Below are 16,777 nucleotides of genomic sequence, written 5' to 3'. Positions count from 1 at the left end.
TTTAATTAGTGTTAGCTAACATTGGTTGCTTACAGTTGGAACAGGCTTAGTGCTAAAGATTTTATATAAATTATCACATTTAGTCCTCACAATTAACTCTGTAGGGTAAGCACTATTGTTACCATTTGACGGATGAGGAGACTGAGGCTAAGCAGTTTAAATGATTTATTTACAGAGCTAACAAGCAGAGAAGTTAGAACTCCAATCTAAACATTCTGGCTTTTAAACATGCCTGTGTGAGAACTTACCATGGACTTTATAAGAAAGTCCAGGATTTCTTTAGGAATTCTGAAAGAGGCAAGCTTCAGTGCGTGTCATCTTTCCTTCCATCCTGCAGCAAAGAGGAGAATGAGGCTGAGACAGCCTGGCAACCTATGCTGGCAGGGCTTAGAGAGAAAATGTTTGTGCCCACTCCTTTTTAATCCTTGACAGAATGCACGTTGGTACTCTAGACTGTTGGGTGTCTGGCTAACTGTTCTGGGGCTGTAATGGCATTTTCAGTTTTTACGTGGAAATCACTCTCTGGTATGAAGTGGGACCTAGGGTTCAGTACTATTAATTTTTTCTGATTGTGTCTTATGCAGAAAAAGAACCTTAAAGCAGTTTTTTTATCTTGTTCTCCAGAGCCCTTGACAAAGCCATCTGAGCCACCGACCATAGCTTCCTTACCCTTCTCTTTCCATCCCTGGACATTCACCCCTATCCCCAGATATTCCAGGGCCAGGTCCCAGGCATTGGTAGTTAATTTAATCAGCCAGTCTTTGCCCAGACTCCACCCATGTGAAGCCCTATTCTGGCCTCCACAGGGAATGCAAGAGGAGGACTTTGGTTGCAAAGACACCAACACACACAGAAGCAGAGCTAACAATACAAAGCAGGTTGTGTGTGGCTCAGACGACTGGTGTGAGCCCTGATCAGTCTAGTAGGGGAGTGTGGCTGCACTGTGGGTTGGGGCCATGGGGATGTCCTGGCCAGAGGTATGATAAGCTGACAGTAACCTTTCTGGGACTAACCCCTTCTTCTCCACTTAGGAGTAGCTCGGAGAGGAGGAAGGAGAAGTCCCGGGATGCTGCACGGTGCCGGCGGAGCAAGGAGACGGAGGTGTTCTATGAGCTGGCCCATGAGCTGCCTCTGCCCCACAGCGTGAGCTCCCATCTGGACAAGGCCTCCATCATGCGACTGGCGATCAGCTTCCTGCGAACACACAAGCTCCTGTCCTCAGGTAAGGCCAGCAGCCTCCCCTAGGCTGGGCAAATGCCAGCCTTACCAGCGTGTTCCTATACACAGGGGACCCTTCTCCTGCCAGAGCTGGAAAGTCACCCCACTACAGAACTTTCACCCACAGAAACACCATCATGAGTGATTTATTCCTTCATGTTAAACATCTCTCTTCTGGCAGTGACCTTCACCGTGAATCCAGCTGTGAGAGGAGGGCAGGGACAGGACCAGGGAAGAACATGGGCACCCAGAGGCTGTGGAGAACACGGGCTGGGAGAACCAAGGACGGCTTTTGCTGACTTCTCAATTTGTTGCCATCTGGCCATAAGACCCATCCTCCACACTAGATTGAGTCTGTAGGAAGCATTCTAATCCTTAACTTCCGGTGCCTTCTCCAGAACAGCAAGAAGGTGTGCCCAGATGATCTTTTCCCTCTGAGAAGCCAGTTAGGCCAAGCAAATCACTTAGTCTCTCTGAACATTGGTTTCCTCGTGTATAAAATGGGGTTAAACATACTTCTTGCCCAGGGTGTCGGTGAGAATGGACTGAAATGATGTCTGTAAAGCACCTGGCCTGGCTGAGCTCACTCACGCTGGGGAGTCCTTGACATCACCCCTCCCCAGGAGAACAACTGGTTCTCCCCTCCCTAGTACCTCTGCACCTCCAAAGTTCACAAAACATTTGCTTTTTCTCAGTTACACTCTTCGAGAAACCATTTCCTATGCGTCCTGACCAGAAACAGGTGTCTTGAGTAGTCTTCTGGTTTCAGATCCTATGTGACATTCTCGTCAGGGGTGTCAGTTCTGTACGGATGCTGGGCAACGTGTTGTGCTCCTCCCCTTCTGGTCTGGTGCCACAGGTGGGGACAGTGTCTGACGGGTGAGCATGAGGGAGGCACTCAGGGAGGGAAGGTTCTTTTGTGGTTGTTTTTCAGTTTTCCGGAGTAAGCCTGGTGCCTTGGAGACGGTGGATTCCGCCATCCTGTTATGAAGTGGCTATTCTGGGAAAGAGGGAATCCAGTGTGAGGCCGGGAGGCCAGACCAGAATGTACTATTCTGGTCCCTGGAGTACAGGAAGGATATGGGGGACAGACTTTCAGAAAATAGGACGACAGCTCAGTGGGCCTGGGGTTGGAGGGCTAGGCCTAAGAGGCGAAATGTGCATACAAGAGCAGGAGAGCCAAGGGGGAAGATATGCTTTATAAATACTTTCAAAGAACAATGCAAGACAATGGCAGATACATGATCCTAGATGCTGCAAAGACAGAACAGTGGGCTGAGCCCTGGCAAGGCTTGGAATGCTGGATATAAGGCTGGGAGACTCCATCACAGGGCATTTGCGCACCCCTCCCTTTAAAAAGGCTTGTCTTCCTGGATAACTGAGGGCCAAGTCGGCTAATGTTGCAGTCATCTTTACATATAAAGAGTAGACAGTGGAGGATTTAATGACTGGACGGAGGCCCCTTCCCCACAATGAGAACCCTCTCCCCTGCTTTCCTGCTGTGGTACTTGAGATTTCGCTCTTAGACATTAATTCCTTCGGATTAATCATTGCTTCTTTCATCCCCACTCCAATTCCTCCACCAACACAAAGCCCCAGAAGGGGTAATACAGGTTGAGTATCCCTTATCCGAAATGCTTGGGAGCAGAAGTGCTTTTGATTTTTTAATTTTTTCAGATTTTGGAATACTTGCATTGTATTTATCAGTTGAGCATCCCTAACCCAAAAATCTGAAATTTGAAATGCTCCAATGAGCATTTCCTTTGAATGTTGTGTTGGATTTTGGAGCATTTCAGATTTCAGGTTTTCAGATTAGGGACAGTCAACCTGTATATTAATTGCAGAACGCCTCTGACTAAATTTGGACTCGTTGAGTGTTTCTCCTTATTTCACAGATAAGTGAAGCACAGACAGGTTAAGACTGCTCAAAGTCACACATTTAGCACATGGTGAACCTGTACCTGGAATTCAAGTCCTTTTGAATTTTGGTCCATGGGAAAACAGACATGGGACGGCAAGAGCATTTTGTAAACCTGGCCAGGCAAAGATGCTGACAAGGGCTGGGGTGTGGGGTGTGGGAGAAGGGAGAAGGTAGGGGAACGAAGGTCAACAGAGGCAGCTGGGGGCCAGCGTGATGGGGAGGAGGTCCTCACACATTCAGAGAGTTGTCCTGTCCTTCCCCCTAGTGCAGGGCTTCGTTTTCCACGGTTGCCCTCCTGAGCCTGGCTGTCCGTCTCAGTGGTTCAAAGGTTGGCCTGGAAAAGGCCACGAGTTAGGCTGGGCTCTCTGAGCACATCTACCTGTGTGTGTTCTGGTGTGAGCCCCCGTGTGCTGATGGGAACCCCTGTGTGCTAAACACACCCGCAGAGATAGGACCAGAGTGGCCACAGTGGGACATCCCGTATCTATCCCATCTCCAGAGCCCGTTGGAAGTTGTGGACACAAACTTGCCTGCCCTCTGGCTGGGCTCGGCCCTAGACCAGCTAGAGCCCTTAGCCTGTCAGCTCTGGTCCTCTCTGTCCCAAGGAAAGAAATGAAGGAAAAGGATAAAAAGTTTCTACTTTTGGCCATGTGGTCCTGGTGTCCTTGAAGGAGAAGTTCTCACCGAACGAGCACAGCCCAGGGAGGAGGAGATGGTTTCTCAGCACCCGCTTTTCTCTGACTTCTCTCCCAGGCTCCTGCCATACATTCTCTAGACTGATTGTTGAATTATTTTCAGAAATTGTAAGACAAGATCTTTCTCTTTCTAAATCGTATTTTGCTTTTCCGACACATGTAGCATTATGAAGAGGAGTACAGGATTTGTGGGCAGATAGACCTGCACTGGAATCTTAGTTTGGCTGCCTTCTTTCTCTGCAATGTTGTAAAAATTTCTCTTTGAGCTTTAGTTTCCTCATCTGCACAAAGGGAATAATGGTGCTTACCCTGCAATGTTATTTGAGGATTGAGATAATAAATATAAAAGGCCTTATCCTCTAGCCTGCCACATATTAAGCTTTCAATAAGTTACAGCTTAGAAATAAAAATTACTATAAACAAATATATTGATTTATATTAAATATAGGCTTCTGGAGAAATGATGTAAAAGAAAACCCCATGAAAATTCTTACTATCCTCTCACCTACTTTCTAGCAATTTCTATCAAAATGCAGAGTTGTCAAGCTTTTCCGAGGCAAAACAACCACACATTCATTATCTAAGCATTTCTAACAAAGGTGAGTACCAATTTTGGCTCACTTTGTGATAGGAAATAGCTGGTTGCATACCTCAAAGTTCAAAAGGCTAAAAAATACCAGGTTTTTCTTTAGAAAAGTTTCTCTTTACTTAGTAACACGTTTCCCTTTGATTTTCACAGTAGGCTGTTCTGTGTGGGAATGTTGGAGAGGAAACCTCAACGTTGAGAAATTCAGGCTGTGAGTCTGGGCTGCCGATTGAGATTCGTATCACAGGAAGCAAACTGAAACAATAGCTTTATGATATTAGCTTCCACGCTGGGCTGAGGACAGAACACACTCTTACAGGAACATCGGTGGAAATGCCACTTGATTGTCTTAAATCCCCTTTCAAGATGAGCCCCGCAAACCATGAGCGAATCAGGGTCAACTCTGCATTCTGAGGGCATTAAACCGCAGTGAATATACAAAATTTGCTTTTCATTGTAAAATTGAATTTTGGGCTTGCCCAAACTCATACATGGCGAAATCAAATTCATTTTCCGTGGACCTGGAGATCAGTATGAAGCAGGGTTTCTAAAGAGAAGTGTCAGTTGCATTATGGATTCATCATCATTTGCTTAGCGAAGACATCAGTTATAACAAGAGATTATGTTTTCCTGATCTCTAGACTACTAAGGGAAATATACTAAAATGTGAGACAAGTGATTTTAAAGTTTTTAAGGCTTGATATGACCTTTCCATGCAGGAAAAGTGGGACAAAGAAAGAATTGTGGAGGCAGATATATGTTCTGGTACCCTCTCACACCCCACTTTCAGACTTCTTTTCCCAGGCTTTCACTCCTACCTCCACCCCTTTGTCCCACCCACTCCAAATCAAGGCCTTTTTCTGTCCTGTTTGGAAAGAACTCAATAAGCTGATTCATGTGAGGATGTTAATGGGTGAGAGCAGCTAATATACAGTCTCTTCTAGAGATACTGACTTTGTTCAGATCATTCCTTTAACTTAAACTAAAAAGTCTGGTCAGTCAACAGGTGTTTGCTGAACCCAGTCCTGTACTACATCTTATGAAGGGTAATATAGAGAGGCAAGATAGGATGGTAAGATATATGCAAAGAACAAAGGCATGAATCTCTCCTAGTGGACTTTCAGGACTCTCAGGGAGCCCAGGAAGATCAGGAAGGACACAGTGCCTTCTGGCAAAGCCATCAGAGGAGCCCAGGCCTGCTAATAGTGGCATTGAAAGGTATGGCTAAGGATCCAGTAAGCGATCCCAGAATGATTTCCCCGTGGCTTGACTGGCACTGCTCTTGCAGTCTGCACATCCGGGAGGGCGGGGATTGGGGGGCCAGGCCGTGGGTAAGGTGGAGGGGAGGAATCAGTTTAGGCAGAGCCTTAGAAGGAAGGCCCCTGTGGTGATCACAAAGTGGTGACTGCCAAGCACATCTGAACCAGGAAGACCCCATCAGAATGGCTTTAAGAACAGTCAGAGCAGTCCTGGAACTTCTCGGAGTAGGAAACAAGAGGCAAAGTGACCTTGGTAGGATAAAATTGCAGCCAGCATTCTCACCAGCAGCACCATGGGGCAGCCTGGTCTCTGAGACCACTCAGGAGACTGCTCTGCCACTCTGCCTGCTCTCTCCCAATGCACAGCCCCTGCTGGCCAGGAAGTCCCACCCCACATGGGCGGTGCTGCCTGAAGGAAATGAGCGATGCTCCGGAAAAAGTGCTCCAAAACCTCAGCCCGCGCATATCCTGGCTGTGGGGAGTCATCAAAGCCTGTTTACCGGGGCTATTTTTAGCATTAAAGAATCTTGTTAGCTCCCCAGGATGGGCATGCACCGTCTCAGCAGAGCACCTCTGGTTTTAATGACCCATCTCTCGTCTTTGGGGTCAGACCCTGAAGGGTCCTCGGAAGCAAGTAACTGAGATCTGGAGCCCAGGATGATTTACAGACCCAGTTGGTGGCTTATTGAGCACCTACTCTGGGCTCCTCACTTTGTTCTGACCCAGAGTTGATGCTGGATTGTTGCATCACCTTACAGCAGTTTATCTCTGTCTTCCCCACCAGTCTGTCGATTCCGAGGGAAGGAATTGCTCTTACACCTTTCAGTATTCCTGATTCTCCTTAGGACAGGACTGAGCACAAAGTAAGTGACACTTGTGGACAGATTACCTTGTGCCTAGCATAAAGCAGACATGAACACACTAGAAACTTTATAATGGTGTAGGGAATGAGTGCATTTTTCCATGTCCGTAACACTGAGTAGGATATTAATGGTACATCGGGGAAGACACGATGTTCATAGGGGAAGGGGCAGAGGGGTCTTCAGCAGATTTGTGACGTGAGCATCCAGGGTGAGGGTCTACCTCCTGGCTCCACAGTTTTCACTCTCAGCTCCAAGCTGGGAGTGACCTGGCCAGGTTCCTTCAGAAGCTCCCAGGAGAATAAGCAGGTGCTGTGAGGGCAACTAGTTCCACAGAGGGAAGAGACCCTGTCCCAGCCCTGCCGTCGCATGGTCCCTGGGGCCAACCTGCTGGCTTCCTGGTCCTCCAGCCATTGTGACCTCAGTCCCAAGACATTCTGTTTCCCTTCATGGCCCTAGATTGCCCCTCTCCCTCCCAGAGGCCAGATGACCCGATGCTGCTGTAGCCAATTTCGCCACCTCCTGGAAGCAAATGCACTGGGCATGGGTGGAAACCCGTTTGGCTGTGTTGGAACTGTTAAAAACAGGAAATTTTAAGCAGGACTATTTCCTCTGGGACTAGTTAACCCAAATAGGGTTGTCTTGGGACTACTTCAGATTTTGAAGTCAGCGTTACCACTGAGATCAAAGAAATTGAAGAGAAAATATCTTCTCAGTTGGCTAGAAACCACAGGGTTGGCCTCTGTGTATCTATAGAAGGTGGTCACCTATCTGGTGTGATTGAAGTGGTGCTGAAAACCTCTCCTCACTCATCTCCAAAATAAGTCACCACCTGCCAACACAGGCTGATTAAGGTCACTCGTAGGATCTTTGAGTTGAGGCCATAGCTCTCAGTATGTGGTCCTATGAGAAGCAGGGTCAGCATCACCTGGGAACTTTTTAGAAAAACAGATTCTCAGTTCCCTCTAAAGACCTACTGAACCAGGAACCCAGCGGGGGCCCATCCAGGGCCAGCTTCATGGGCGTGCAGCACAGGCAGTCTTAGAGGGCGCCACACTTAGAAGGTTCTCAGGCTTGGTTTAATGTTTCCAGTGAGAGGTCTCACATTTTTATTTTGCACTGGGCCATGCAAATTATGTAGCAGTCCTGGTCTCAGAAATTTTTCTTTTAGCCTGGCCTATAGATGATTCTGATGCATACTCAAATTTGAAAGCACTGAGTTAAGTCATTTTGTCCCCTAAAGGCCCTGTTCAAACGAAGATTTTAGCTGGGAAAGCTAACATTCACAGTGGCATCGCCCACACCTGGGACATTGCATCATCACTTGAGTGGGCTGGTTAGCTGGCAGAGAACAGGTGTATCAGCAGAAACCCCAAGCAGGGATCAGGTGTGCGTATATGTATGGTATAAGGCCATTCCCATGGCCTGTGGTTCTCCCCTCTCCAGGCTAGCTGCCTGAACCAGGGTGTGGAGACGAAAGAATTTACCTTATTTTGTTTCACCATTTTAGCAAAACAGAGGGAAAGCCACTGGGGCATTACTCTGTACAACCCACCTCTTGGGTCTGAAGGCTTTCCCATCCCTGGACAGGACACTGTGATCCTCTGCAGAAGGCATCTGTGACGCCGACGTGTTCTCTGATCCTGTGTCCTGAAAGATAGCTGGTCCCCTTTGCCTTCACTGAAGCCTCTTGGTAGGAAGATCTTGTAATTTGGATTTGTTCTTCTTGAGGAATAATGGCAGGTAACCCAAAGCTTAAATTTAGAGGCTAGAGGAAAAAGATAAAAGAGAAATCCAGTGTCCTTGCAGAAAGGCCCTCGAACGACATTTCACAGCATTGATGTGTCCCTGGCCAGGTGGCCCATAAATTGAATTGCATTCTACGTTCCTTAGAATAGTCTCCATTTGAAACACTCCTTTTAGTTAATATTAATGTTTGCAAGTGACAAATTACTCTCTAATCCCCTTGTTCTATAAATCGAGTGAGGCATACTTTTGATTGATGTTTGCCCTGAATACAAATTCTCCTAAGTAAATGTCTTTGGAGATAAATAATGAACTAGGAGAAGAGGGCTGAAATAAAGTCTGTGGTCTGTGTATAACAACCAAAGGCCTGGGGCCTAAGAGGCTTTTTTGGTCTGGGACAAGAGCCGAGTCTATATCTTTCAGATAGCAGAGGTATACTACATAGGCCAGGACACCCAAAGTGTGGGTGGTTCGGGGTGGAAGTTTTCCTAGGCTGCCCAGCAACCACCTGCACAGCCTGCTGAGAATGCAGTTGCCTGCTCACTCTGTTTTGCACCTCTGGGCTTCACTCTCTCCAAACCATTCTGTATGCCATTGCCAGACTAATCTCCCCAAAGCAATGCTTTGAGATGCACTCCTGTGATCACATTTGCTTGACATGTGAGGCCCCTCCAGGACACTGGGCCTGCCTCACCAGCCCAATCTCTGAGACTGGGAAATGGATTCTCATCTTCAGCCAGATGGGCCTCTCTTCAGTCCTAGGAGGGAGCTTGCTCCAGGTATTTTCCAGTGTTCACACAATCCCATCTGGTTCAGAAGGCCCTTCTTTCATTCCACAGAGTGAAATCTGTTTTTTCTGACTCTTCAAATCTTCTTTGGAACAGTTAGTTGTCTGTGATCACCCCAAAGTGACCCCCTCATCCTCTGACCCTTAGAGCTCTTCCCATCTACACTTTTCCTTGGGAGCCCAGCTATGACACCCTTGAACTTTTATTTAGCTTTGCATCTCTGAGTGCTACATATTCCTCACCTGGGATCTCAGCAATTTGAGGGTGGTGCATGTCTTGGAGCAGAAAGAAGAAAGAATTTACTGTTGTTATAGTTTTAGGCACTTTACGTGCTTATCTAATCCTTACAATTCAGAGATGGAAATTGTTATTCCCATTCAGCTGATGAGGAAAGTGATATCCAAAGAGGTTGTTACTTATCCAGAGTCATAGCCTAATAGGAGGCTGATCTAGGAATAGAACCTGTGTTTAACTCCAAAGCCTATGAATGGTTGAGTGTGGCTTCTGGATTCAGCTGTCAAAGCTTGCTAGCTTTGCAATCTTTATACCTTTGGACAAATGGCTTAACCTGTCTACACTTCATCTGTAAAATGAGATTAAGAGTAGTATCTACCTCATAGGTCACTGTGAAGATTACATAGCATGCTTAGTGCAGTACCTTTCATGTAGTAATTGCAGTATATATTAGCAGCTAAAATTTGTTGCTACTACTGTGACTACCATTATATTCAGGCATACTTTGATTGATGTTTGCACTGGATAAATACAAATTCTCCTAAGTAAATGTCTTTGGAGATAAATAATGAACTAGGAGAAGAGGGCTGAAATAAAGTCTGTGGTCTGTGTATAACAACCAAAGGCCTGGGGCCTAAGAGGCTTTTTTGGTCTGGAACAAGAGCTGAGTCTACAGGCTGTGCAGGTGGTTGCTGGGGGCAGCCTGGGAAAACTTCCACCCCGAACCACCCACACAGCAGCTCCTACTGCTCTTGTTACTAGTGCCAGAAGTACTGTTGTCACAACAAGCACACTGTCCTCACAGCTCCCATCAGGGTGTCCTCTGTGCAGTGGTGCTCATCCAGTGCGTGCTGCCGGGAGGGGCAGACATTCAGATGGTTGGCAGTGTGCGTTTCCAGAAAAGTCCACCCAATTCCTTTGCACCATCCCTGGCAAATGCCTATCTGTGCCAGTCACATCTGTTTTCACTCCACATTCATGCAAGCTGTCCCACCCCCCGCTCTTTCCAGTCTGCTCTGAAAACGAGTCTGAAGCCGAAGCTGACCAGCAGATGGACAACTTGTACCTGAAAGCCTTGGAGGGTTTCATTGCCGTGGTGACCCAAGATGGCGACATGATCTTTCTGTCAGAAAACATCAGCAAGTTCATGGGACTTACACAGGTGACACCCTCCTTTATCTCTTTCAAAAAGAAGAAATGTTTCCATTTGGGGGTAGAAATGAGTGGAAGGTGCTAGCCACGATCCCACTTGACCTCTCCCTGCAAATGCCCACTGTGACCCTCGCTGACCTCAGGCCACACGCCTCAGGCCACACTGCCACCCCCAGGCATTGGGTTTGGCTTTGCTCATGTCCATCCTGGTAGACAGCTCTCTACTGACTCATTAACAGACCCAGTCTCTGTCATCATCAGTAGTCCCTGATTACGTCTTTCTGTCTGTGGACCTGACACTGGACTGGGATTATGAGAAAACCCAATTCAGTCTCCTCCCTGCCTCCAAATCTGGAAGGTGGCTCAGCTTCCTCTTGGAGTCTTTTACTTCACTGTTAGGAATAATGATGCCTAACCTTGTTTTTGAAACAGGTGGAGCTAACAGGACATAGTATCTTTGACTTCACTCATCCCTGCGACCATGAGGAGATTCGTGAGAACCTGAGTCTCAAAAATGGTATCCTTAACTGTGTTTACTTCCTTCTTGCCCCCTCTGGGTGGGAATCTGCCTCCCCTTTGTCTGTGATTATAAGGGAAACAGCTCATGGCCCTTGTGATGCAAGAAAAATGGATGTCCTTTAAAAATTTAGTTTAAGTATGTAGCCTGTGAGATGAGATTGGGGCACTGAGAGGATCCAGTACTCAGAAATAGCTCCTGCTGGCCCCGCATGGTGCCTGGTGTCCCACTACTAGGGGACACCTTTGAGTTAGGACACTGTCTCTAGGAGGTTTCATCACCCAAGAGTCAAGCATCTCTGCCAAATGACACCACCCAAACCAATGAGGAACTAGTCTGTGCCAAAGTGCTCATAGTAACTACTGTAGTTATCTATTGCTGTGTAACAAACCACCTAAAACATAGGGCTTTGATGATTATCTCCCAGGGTTCTGTGGGTTCAGCGGGTGGGTCTTGTACTCCATGTGATGTCAGCTGGGCTGCAGTCATCTGGGGGCCAGACTAGGCTGGGGTGATCAGGATAGCTCACACACGTCTGGGACCTTGTGGCAGGTGGCTGGAACCCTGGACTCAGTTGGCATGCTGGGACAACGGGACTCGTTCCCTCACTTCATGGAGTCTCAGGGACTCTCCCTCTCCATATGGTGTCTCTAGGGTAGCCAGACATCTTCTGTGGCAGTTTAGGGCTCCCAGAAGCACGAAAGTGGAAGCTGCCAGGCCTTCCCAAGGCTTTGTCCCCAGATTGGCAGAGCATCACTTCTGCCCCATCTTGTTGGTGAGAGCATGTTACAGGCCAGCCCTGGCTCATTGTGGGAGGAAACTACACGAAGCCGTGAGTGTCAAAAGGCATGGCTTGTTGGAGCTACTTTTGGAGATGAGCTACCACAGGAAATGGTACCCTGATGAGACGTAGGTCAAGTAGGTTTTGACGGAGAAGAGGTTTAAAAAGATCTAGCATTCAGGACCTTACCCATGGGGATACCCCGCAGGTGCCAGTGGATGAGAGGACCCACACAGGCAGAAAGCATGTTGCAGTAGCAGTGGAGCTTCCTCTCTTGTAACTGTGGCCATTCAACAAAGGCATGAATAGGGACATTGTTAAGAGGACTGAAGCTTTGGTCAGAAGTGGGGCTTAATGACTGTCAAGGTCCCTTCCAAACCTGAGATTCTGTCACTGGTCTGGGGAGATTCTGTACATGTCTAGATGTCCTCTTTAACAACCTCACCTGTCACTGCCATGGGGCTTGTGCTTGTCCAGCCTGAATAATAGAGGCAGTGAGGCTAAGCCTACAAGGTTTGGCTCTTATTACCACACACGCTGCGAAAACAGACACTTCGTTGGCTCGCCTCCACCCTATTACAGACTGAGCCTGCAGTCCACATTTGGGCCTGCAAAGTACAGAATTACAACCACCTCCTCTTCTACCACTGCCACAGCTCCCTCACCCAGCTCCTCTGCTCTCTCATCTGCAGGCCTTAGGCCACCTGGGTCTTAGAGTACACTGGCAGAGAGCACCCCGTAGGCTGCTCAATGTCTTGTCTGGTTCTATGGGGAGAGGGCTACCAGACTTTCTAAACCTCTCTAAAAAGAGGATTCATGTTCTGAATGGGTAGGTGCTTGAAGCCTGAGAAAGCCTGAGGAAACCAAAGACTGATTTCTTCTGTATTCCAGAAACCCTTTGGCCTTTGGGTTCTTAGTCTCAGTTCAACCACTGACCATAGTCTGAGTTTGAGTCTGTGACCAGAAGCAAGTTCCCTACTTCTCTGTTCCTCAGCATCTTTCATTTCAAACTGATGGTATTGGACTAGGCAAAGGCGATGACCTTTCAGTTCTCAAGTGCCATGATTCACAGCCAAGTGACCTCTAATTATCTGAGTAGAACTTTAGATCTCTTGATCTGCATATTGAGGACTTGGGAATCAGTCAAACTCAATGAATCAGCAAATCGTCACTGAAGGTGCTAGCCTGTGGGTGGACTCGTGATCTAGACCTAAAGGGTTAGTGTGAGTTCCTAGAGGAAAAGAAAGCCGTGATGCAGATTGTGGAAGGCTTTGAAGGCCAGGTGGAGGGCCTTGAACTTTATTCCATAGACGATGGGGAGCTATTGAAGGTTTCTGTGCAGGAGTGGAGTGATCTGTGTGGAGCAGTGTTTAGAAGGAATGATCAGGTCCGGGCACGGTGGCTCACGCCTGTAATCCCAGGACTTTTGGAGACCGAGGTGCGTGGATCACGAGATCAAGAGATCAAGACCATCCTGGCCAACATGGTGAAACCCCGTCTCTACCAAAAATACAAAAATTAGCTGGGCGTGGTGGCGCGTGCCTGTAGTCCCAGCTAGTTGGGAGGCTGAGGCAGGAGAATCACCTGAACCCAGGAGGCAGAGGTTGCAGTGAGCCGAGATCATGCCACACTGCACTCCAGCCTGGCAACAGAGCGAGACTCTGTCTCAAAAAAAAAAAGATCAAATGTCAGCATGGGGAGAATCCAGAGGTTAGCAAGTTAAGAGGCCTCAATAATACCCAAGCAACAGCCACAAATGAATCCCTCCAGCCCCCTTATACCCAACAACTGGTCTGGTCCTGGTGGTGGGGCCAGATCCCAAGATACAGGTACATCTCATTGTATGCTAACCCCACCTCTGAAAATTAAAATGGTAAGAATCATAATTTGGTATGGGAGAAATGGTTTTATAATCGTGAAGGAATGTTCTCTCTTTTTTAAAAAAATTCACTATTCAGTCTGTTACTGAGTGGGGTCCCCTAAGGATGTTGAAGTTTTGTTCAAGGGTGCCACAGTTCCTTTGACACATAACTCTTCAGGAATATGTCAGTCAAGTCAAGGTCCTCTGGAAGTTTAAGTGCAGGGGCTGGTGACTGTTCCTGGAGGAAGGAGTGTGACTATTTGAAACAAGGCTCTAGATTGTTCTATGATGCTGGGTGGGGGGCAGGATTATATCTTTGAAAGTAGGTACCAGAGATGGTGGTATAGGCAGGATTTAGACACAGACAAGTGGGATTCAGCTGGCACTCTTCATTACTTTGTTTTACAAAAAGTGGAAAATGGTTCTGAATCGGTAGGCTGTTTGGCAACTATAAGGAAGGAAGCTGTATTGCTGGTCTTGGTGATTTATTTAATTCTTGCTGAGAGAGAGGATATGATCCAGGTTGAGTTAATCCATAAAGTGGACTTGCTCACCAAATCCACTGTAAGGAGATTCGTACCAGAGGTCTCTCTAGAGCCTTGATACATATGTCACTTCAGGGACAAAGCTAATGGCATGGTATCCTGAACACAGCTATTGCAGTTTGCAAATGGGGTACAGGAGGGGTTAAATTCCTCCTGAGAGACAGGTTATAAAGGAAAGACGGGAGTGTCTGAGAGACATTTCTAACCTGTGAGGAAGGCTTACACTCTTGGAGTTACTGTGGCCTCACCCAGACTGTCCCTTGGAATTTCTGCGAGAAGACCTGGGCCTGCCCCAGGAAAGGGTGGCTGAGTTAGTGGCTGATAGGCAGTCGTTGTGTCACTGCTCTGAAGGCACCACTGACCACGTTCCAGATGCAATGGGAAATCAAATGATGGAGCAGCTCCTACCTTGTGGGAGTTTATGCTGCAGTAGAGGAGATAAACTGGAGAGTGGGAACCATTAGTCCACAGGCCATGATGGAGTTCAGTGTTGCTGGCAGACCACAGGTGCTAAGAGAGCAGATATTTGGAAAATACAAACAATAGGCTGCCAAGAAAAACTGCAGCTGGGCCCCTCCCATGAATATCCATATAAAACTAACTTCAGCTGGTTCTTCCCATCCTTCCACATCCAGGTTCTGGTTTTGGGAAAAAAAGCAAAGACATGTCCACAGAGCGGGACTTCTTCATGAGGATGAAGTGCACGGTCACCAACAGAGGCCGTACTGTCAATCTCAAGTCAGCCACCTGGAAGGTAGGGCAACATCAGGCCTGGGTTGGAGTCCCAGGTGTAGGGTGATGGCAGTGCGGGGGATGCCTAAGGTCCTACCCCCACCCCCAGCATTCTCGGCCCCATATCTGACCCTTCCATGCCTGTCTCAGGTCTTGCACTGCACGGGCCAGGTGAAAGTCTACAACAATTGCCCTCCTCACAATAGTCTGTGTGGCTACAAGGAGCCCCTGCTGTCCTGCCTCATCATCATGTGTGAACCAATCCAGCACCCATCCCACATGGACATCCCCCTGGACAGCAAGACCTTCCTGAGCCGCCACAGCATGGACATGAAGTTCACCTACTGTGATGACAGGTAGGGGGCCATGGGTGTGTATGCTGTGGGCAGAGATGGGTCTTACCTGTGTGTGTGGGGAGTTGTGTCTGTATTAAAGGTATGGAACTGGACACAGACGTGGTATTGCCGGGTGCATGTTCGTGGACCTGTGCCACTGTTTCATTGCATCAGTGCCCCTCAGAGGTTCCTGGTACTGTATTTGGTGGTCTCCCATTGACAGAGCCTCAGGGTCCATCTGCAGAGCTTTCCTGGTGTGCAACTCCTCTCATCATTGTGGTGTGAACATATTTCTCCATACGTGTATCAGGCTCCTGAGGAAATTCTCAAGGCAGTCTTCTGCCCCAGGAGAAAGAGTCTAGAGACTTCCATCTGTACTCCTGCTTCAGAGGCCAATAAGGAGCATCAGCTTCTGCCCTGGAGACTGACCCTCTTCCATTACTGACTGAGCCTTTCCCTCCGCCTTGTTCCTTCCTACATGCAACTCCATTCCCGCCAGTGTCCAGCCATTTTGAAGAAGATGAAGGTAGCTAAGCCAGATGCTAACCCCCCAGTGCCAGGCCCAGTGTCTCTTAGGAGACACAGTAGTGATTAAGAGCATGGGCTTCAGGACTAGATGGCCTAGGTTCAAATTTAGTAATAAATGTTCAGCGTTAGCTCTTATTATCACCTTTATTAGAGTTGTTGAAAGAGTGCCTAAGACTGCTTATGCATATCATGCCATCTCGGGTTCTTAGCTCATTTAGAAGATTGAAGCAGGTGGGGAAGAGGCTGGGGTTGTCATAGGAGGGAGTATTTAGATACCCCACAGCTCCTAACTCTCCCACCAGCCCTGCCTCTGGGACTGTGGAGCCTGCTGATGGGAGGTAGGAGGAGGAAGATGGGGAGAACAGATGCCTGGAGCAATGGCCGGCCCCAGGGAGGGAAGGAAATGCAGAAGACTAGGCCCAGGGTAGGCCTGGCTTGAGTAAGCACCACTGCGGCTTGCTGAGCAGCACACCCCGGATGTGCCCTTCCTGGCAGAGATCTCCCCGCCTGACCTCAGCTTTCTGCAGCATCTAGAGCCGCCATGTGTCCCAGGGTGACAGTTACTGTGGCAGCTCTTTGCCACCCCGAACTCTTTGCCACTCTTCTCTCATCTTCTAGGGTTTCTCCTCAGGAAACCCTGAGATCTCAGTTTCCCCTTCTCCAAAATAGAGATAACACTTTCTAACCTGTTTCATGGGGTCACTGTAAAATGAGATAATGGGCTGTGCAAGCACTTTGAGAAGTCCAGACACCACAACACATGTGAGGCTTCTTGTTATTGCTTATATCTTACTTCCTGTCCTTGGCCTCCTCCAAAGCAAAATCTTCCACTAAACTCAAGGAGGCGAAACCACTTCTGAAGGCAGTTAGTGGCTGGGGGGCAGGAAGAGGAAGAATCTGACCCCCAGATCAGCAAGAATCTGCCTTGTCTTCCTCAGTCAACAGGAAACCATGGAACCCCAGGAAAAAGGCTCCTGCTCAGCCTCCCCCAGGCCTACCCACTTTTCTCTTATCAGCTG

At 48.0% G+C, this 16,777-nt stretch overlaps 1 protein-coding gene across 2 annotated transcripts in view; it reads left to right on the top strand.

Moving 5' to 3' along the window:
* The window catches only part of EPAS1 (endothelial PAS domain protein 1), an 89,253-nt gene that overhangs the window by 48,623 nt on the left and 23,853 nt on the right, over positions 1-16,777 (top strand). For both annotated transcript variants that reach the window (XM_055241419.2, XM_055241420.2), the window contains 5 exons: positions 1,032-1,222; positions 10,318-10,469; positions 10,892-10,976; positions 14,799-14,917; positions 15,046-15,251. In XM_055241419.2, coding sequence (XP_055097394.1) covers positions 1,032-1,222; positions 10,318-10,469; positions 10,892-10,976; positions 14,799-14,917; positions 15,046-15,251 — 753 coding nt within the window. The remainder of the gene's footprint in view (positions 1-1,031; positions 1,223-10,317; positions 10,470-10,891; positions 10,977-14,798; positions 14,918-15,045; positions 15,252-16,777) is intronic.

This window comes from Symphalangus syndactylus, chromosome 14 (genome assembly GCF_028878055.3).
Source record: "Symphalangus syndactylus isolate Jambi chromosome 14, NHGRI_mSymSyn1-v2.1_pri, whole genome shotgun sequence".
NCBI classification, from domain to species: Eukaryota; Metazoa; Chordata; class Mammalia; order Primates; family Hylobatidae; genus Symphalangus; species Symphalangus syndactylus.
The sequence above is the reverse complement of the archived record's forward strand: the minus strand, read 5'-3'. Positions and strand labels throughout refer to the sequence as shown.